Source organism: Clupea harengus, chromosome 1, assembly GCF_900700415.2.
Source record: "Clupea harengus chromosome 1, Ch_v2.0.2, whole genome shotgun sequence".
NCBI lineage: Eukaryota > Metazoa > Chordata > Actinopteri > Clupeiformes > Clupeidae > Clupea > Clupea harengus.
In genome coordinates this window covers 31,085,778-31,091,607 of record NC_045152.1, presented here as the reverse complement: position 1 = coordinate 31,091,607, position 5,830 = coordinate 31,085,778, and the positions used below count along the sequence as shown (strand labels likewise).

Below are 5,830 nucleotides of genomic sequence, written 5' to 3'. Positions count from 1 at the left end.
TGCATCTCCACTAGGTCACCTGCTTCTGGGGTCACACCAGCTGGTGTTTTGCACACTTAGACAGACACGCTCAGACATTCACACACACACACACACACACACACACACACACACACACACACACACACACACACCCCCCACACACACACACACACACACACCCACACCCACACACACACACACACAGACACACACACACACACACACACACACACACACACACACACTCACACACTCACACACTCACACATTCACACACACACACACACACAGACACACACACACACACACACACACACACACGCGCGCGCACACACACACACACTCACACACTCACACACTCACACATTCACACACACACACACACACAGACACACACACACACACACACACACACACACACACACACACACACGCACACACACACACACACACACACACACACACACACACACGCATGAGCAGCACCAAACTGGTAAGACATCGCTGGAGAACACACATATGGTGCCACTGGTTGCCATGACATGCATGGATTCTTTCTATCAAGCACAGTATATGCACATAAGCTTCGGGGGTTGATTTCAACACCCACACACATATGGACACCCTGCTTCACCCCCTTCACCTCCACCCTCTCAAACACACACACACACACACACACTCCAAGGTCAGCACTGCACTTGGTTATTTGCAAGGGGCAAAAAATGACTAGCTGATTAAATTCAACGTGGATGCAGTACTAACCTTGAGCAGAGGGGGCGATGTTGAGCGTGAGCATGATGGCACAGGTACACAGGATCCACATTGGCAGTGCCATGCTTGGGCCGGGAAAGGGGCCGCGGCAGTCGGCGGGGGACGGGGCAGGAGGTGTTCGGACAGGGCAGGGGGAGGGGGGGGCTGCTCCCCTCACACCCTCTTTCTGAGGGAGAACCTGTGGACAGAGAAAGAGAGGGCGAGAGGGGGAGAAGAAAAAGAAGAAGAGGGTGAGAAATGCTAACACACATAACATAGCACACATCAACAAAGGTGTCTCATTTAGATTTATATTGTTTATTCTTCCTTCTGTGGAAAATTAAACGAAATAAAGATATTATGTATCGTACGTCTGTTCAATGATCATCACATGGCCATTGCCGTTGAGTTTGGCGAGATGTCCACAGATTTTGCCATGAATATGTGTGCGACACACAAACAAACCAGTCAAACACAAACACACCAAAAACACTAAAACACAGACTCCTGACCACTACTCTCAGTCAGCCACTTTCCCAACACTGGTTTCTCATTCGCGTTCGAAATCCATTCCCCTCTTTCTATGAAAAAAAAAAAACGAGATGAAAGAAAGAACAAAAAGGTCCCACTCCCTCCTTTCACTTCAGAAGTGGTCTGAAATTCTTACGAGGACATCCACCTCCTACAGACAAGGCATTCAATTTCGCCGCGCACTTCATCTGAGTGATGGGGAGGGCCGAAGCCATGATTCCCCACTGCTGTTAGAGCCGTCGGGCTAGGAGCGGAGCGGTGGCCATTTTGTTCCTGCTCTCGCCTTGGCAACAGCTGTTTTCTGGCAAGCGTCGCCGTGTCAGGCGATCAAGAGCTTGATTGAATGTGACACGCTACATATGTATGCGTGTGGGTGTTCCTTTCTAGCTACAGGACATTCTACATATCAGCCAGCCTCTGTGGATATTGTCTCTGAGTGTGTGTGTGTGTGTTTTTGCTTGTTTGTTGGCAGGAAAATAGAGAGTGACAGAGAGTAAGAGAGCGTGCAAAAGAGAAAGCAAGACAGAAAAAAAAAGAGAGAGAGAGAATCAGACACAAAGAAAAAGAGAGAGAGAGAAATAGAGAGAGTGAGAAAGAAAGAGACAGAGAGAGAGAGAGAGAGAGAGAGAGAGAGAGTGGTCAGCAGTGACTCAGTCCCCACTGCCGTAGGGAGCGTACATCTCATTTGCCTAATGAAATAAATCACAATCTGGAACTTTCTCTCCCATTTGTTCTGCGAGTGTGCCTTCCCCCCGGGCCTGAAAGGGAGAAAGTCAGGGAGACGCAGCGCATTATTACAGCTAATGCTCCTCCTGCTGAGCCTGCCCAGGCCACAGACAGACGGGGAAACGAGAGAGTGAGTCTGGGAGCAGGCTTTTGTATCATCCTACGTGTGTGTGCGTGTGTGTGTGTGCGTGTGAGAGGATTTACTTTGATCCCACTAACCCTCCACCCTCTCTCCAGCTCATTGATCTTCCCAAGTCATAGATGTGAAAAATAGATTGCACATAAAAAAACAGGGCCATCGGGGTACACACACACACACACACACACACACGCACACGCACACTTGTGAATGTGCACATGCACACATCCTCACTCATATGCAATCTCATGCACACACTGAGAAGCTATGCACGCACGCACACACACACACACACACACACACACACACACACACACACACACACACACACACACACACAGCTCAAATTCACGTATACATGTCTAGTCAAGGTGGCAGGTGGTGAGTGACTGCTCTCTGGTGCTAGCTGCCTCCATCATCAGATCATCAGACATTCTGCTCTCCTCTCATCCGTCTCCCTCCACTGTTTCCTCCATCCCTTCCCCTGACTGACCTTCTCCCATATTTACCCTTCGCTTGTCCACGGTAAAGCCCTGCCCTGGGCTACCAACCAGTGTGTGTGTGTGTGTGTGTGTGTGTGTGTGTGTGTGTGTGTGTGTGTGTGTGTGTGTGTGTGTGTGTGTGTGTGTGTGTGTGTGTGTGCGTGTGCGTGTGCGTGTGTGTGTGTGAGAGAGTTCCATGAGTAAGAGAAGGACACATTTAAAAAGGCACAGGGGAAATTCAGCAAATTATTGTGTGTGTGAGATAGAGAGAGAGAGAGAGAGAGAAAGAAAGACAGAAAATAAAATGTACTAATTTATGCAACATTTATGTATGTATGTACAGACATGGACAACACACAAATAAAGACAGACAAAGACCAACACACAGACACACACACACACACACACACAGACATGGAAAACACACATAGACACACACACACAAACACACTCTCACGCAGACATGGACAACACACACACACACAAACACACAAGAAAAGAAAAAAACACACACACAATGTATGAGTGAGTCTATTCAGCATCTGCCTTCTAAAAGTAGGCCAGAGGAGACAAAAGATTTTGCTTCCTGACCACCTCTGCCCCAAGACAGAGTGCTGCAGAGAGAAGACAAGAGAAGAGAAGAGAGGAGAGGAGATGAGAGGAGAGGAAAGGAAAGAAGATGAGAGGAGAGAAGAGAAGAGAAGAGAAGAGAAGAGAAGAGAAGAGGAAAGGAGAGGACAGGACAGGAAAATATAGGAGAGGAAAATAAAGGAGAGGAGAGGAAAAGAGAGGAGAGGAAAAGAGAGGAAAAGAGAGGAGAGGAGAGGAAAAGAGAGGAAAAGAGAGGAGAGGAGAGGACAGGAAAGGAGAGGAGAGGAAAAGAGAGGAGAGGAGAGGAAAGGAAAGGAGAGGACAGGAGAGGGCTAAGAGGACAGGAAAGGAGCAGGGTTGTGTTGTTTAGTGTTTCTATAATGATGGATAACACAAAGCAGAGGCAGATACACACACACACACTCTTCTCTCCCCAGCGCTGACAACTCTTTCCCCTAGTCCATCTCTCCACCTCTCTTCTTCTTTCTCCACTTCTTTCATTCTCTCTCTTTTTCTCAGTTTTAACTTAATGACTGTCTCTCTCCATCTGCCTAAACATCTACCTATTCCACATCCTTCTCTCTGTTTTCTCCTATGTCAATCCCTCTGGCTCTCCCATCACCTCCATCTCTCTCTTCATCCCTCCATCTCCCTCTCTCTCTCTCTCTCTCTCTCTCTCTCTCTCTGAGCGTCGTTAATGGTAAGAAACAGCTTCCCTCCTGCGTGGCAGCATGGGGCCTATTCTCCCTCCCGCCTTTGTGGTTGTTAATAAGAAAAATTTGTCTTTCAAGCCTCCCACTTTTGATCCTGCGTCTGCCTGCTCCCTACACAATGGCTCTCCTGCGGGCCCTGATAAGGTGAGCGCGGAAGTGAGGGGAAAGAGTGGGAGGGCAACAGAGAGGGAGAGAGAGAGAGAGAGAGAGAGAGAGAGAGAAAGAAAGGTGAGGAGACGAATGTGAAAAAAGGGAATGGAACATGACAGAGAGGAACAGAGAGAGAGAGAGAGAGAGAGAAAGGTGGAAAGAAAGGTGAGGAGACGAATGCGAAAAAGGGAATAGAGAGAGAGAGAGAGAGAGAGAGAGAGAGAGAAAGGTGGAAAGAAGGAAGAGGAGTAGCAATCTCCAGATTTCAGGATTTTGTCCGGTCCACTTTGTCCTGCGCTGTGATAGAAATGGAAAATGGTGTAGCTCGACTGGTAGTACAGGATAATAACACCAGGCTCATGGGGGTTCAGCCTCAGGTAGCACACAGAAACACGTTTGTTTGTATACTACATGCAGTGTAGGTTTAATGTGAACATAGTACATACTTGTATACTACATGTACTGTATTATACTGTTCCTGTGCCCTGATAAATTCACTCTATATTATAATGTTAACCTTGTCCCTGTGTGGTGATTTTCTGCCCCTTGGGGGCATCTTTGCCTGGAGACACACTCTCTGACCCGCACTGCATGAACATATCCTGCTTCATTTCTACCAGCCCTGCCCCTGGGACACCTAACTCCTCAGAGCCTGCACACTACAGAAGTGCGCCTGGTTCCTGGAAATGGGGATAGAAATGGGTCTGTCCGGCTTTCTCGACTCTCAGGACGCATTTGCCTGAAGACACACACGCACACACACCCACACACACACACACACACACACACACACACACACACACACACACACACACACACACACACACACACACACACACACACACACACACACACACACACACACACACACACACACACACACACACACACACACACACACACACACACACACACACACACAGTCCACCCTGTTCTGTGTGTCTGCCACAATTACCATCAGCCCTGCATCTGAGTGGCTAGCCAGGTGATATTCCATTCACTGGCCCACAGATCAGAGGCTTCTGTCGTCCTCTCACCCTGCTACTGGGCTCACATCAAGGCTCTCTCTATTCACTCCGAGACCCGCTTCCATTCCAAGGCAAATAACCTAATTATCCAGTCCTATTGGATCATTACAATAATCACTGTAGATCGTGATTATCTATTTGCTTTAGCCGACGACGTCCTCATCTAGGTCAGCTAGCGGTACATCTCACCCCACCGCGCCCCCTACTCTCTCCACGCGTTGGCACACGAGCGGCAGGTAATTGTTCGCCCGCGTGGTACTCGTCAAGAATATGTTCTATTAAGTCTCCTCCTCCTACCCTGAGTTAGCAGGGAGAGAGGCAGCAGAGTCGGACCACCGGGGCTTCTAGGAATCGGCTTGATCCTGTTGACTGTAAATCACGCGCCGGCGGTGAGGGGGGGAAAAAAGCCTTAAGAATCACGAGGATCAATCCAGAATAAAATTGAAGCGGAGGTAGACGTCCGTCATCGTCAGGCGGCAGCTGGTCAATAATGAGTCTGGAAAGGGGAGCGTTCAGCAGGTTACTCGTGACTAATAATTCACCTTCGCGGGAGACAGATGCAGGTGCTTGACTCACCGCATCAGGAATGCATTTGGGGCGCTTCTCAGCAACGCGGCTATGTCATTAAACAGCATAAGCAATGCAAATACAGTAACTGTGAAAGAGATAGACAGGAGATATAATTCACAAAACACCCCTTCAACCACCCCCAGCACACCCCTCCACCTCCTCCTCCTC

At 48.7% G+C, this 5,830-nt stretch overlaps 1 protein-coding gene across 1 annotated transcript in view; it reads right to left on the bottom strand.

The window, feature by feature from the left end:
* adgrl1a (adhesion G protein-coupled receptor L1a) overlaps positions 1 to 1,747 on the bottom strand; it is a 97,869-nt gene extending 96,122 nt beyond the window's left edge. The window contains exon 1 of the mRNA XM_042708788.1: positions 745 to 1,747. Coding sequence (XP_042564722.1) covers positions 745 to 1,018 — 274 coding nt within the window. The 5' untranslated portion in view covers positions 1,019 to 1,747. The remainder of the gene's footprint in view (positions 1 to 744) is intronic.
* Between the last annotated feature and the right edge of the window lie 4,083 nt (positions 1,748 to 5,830).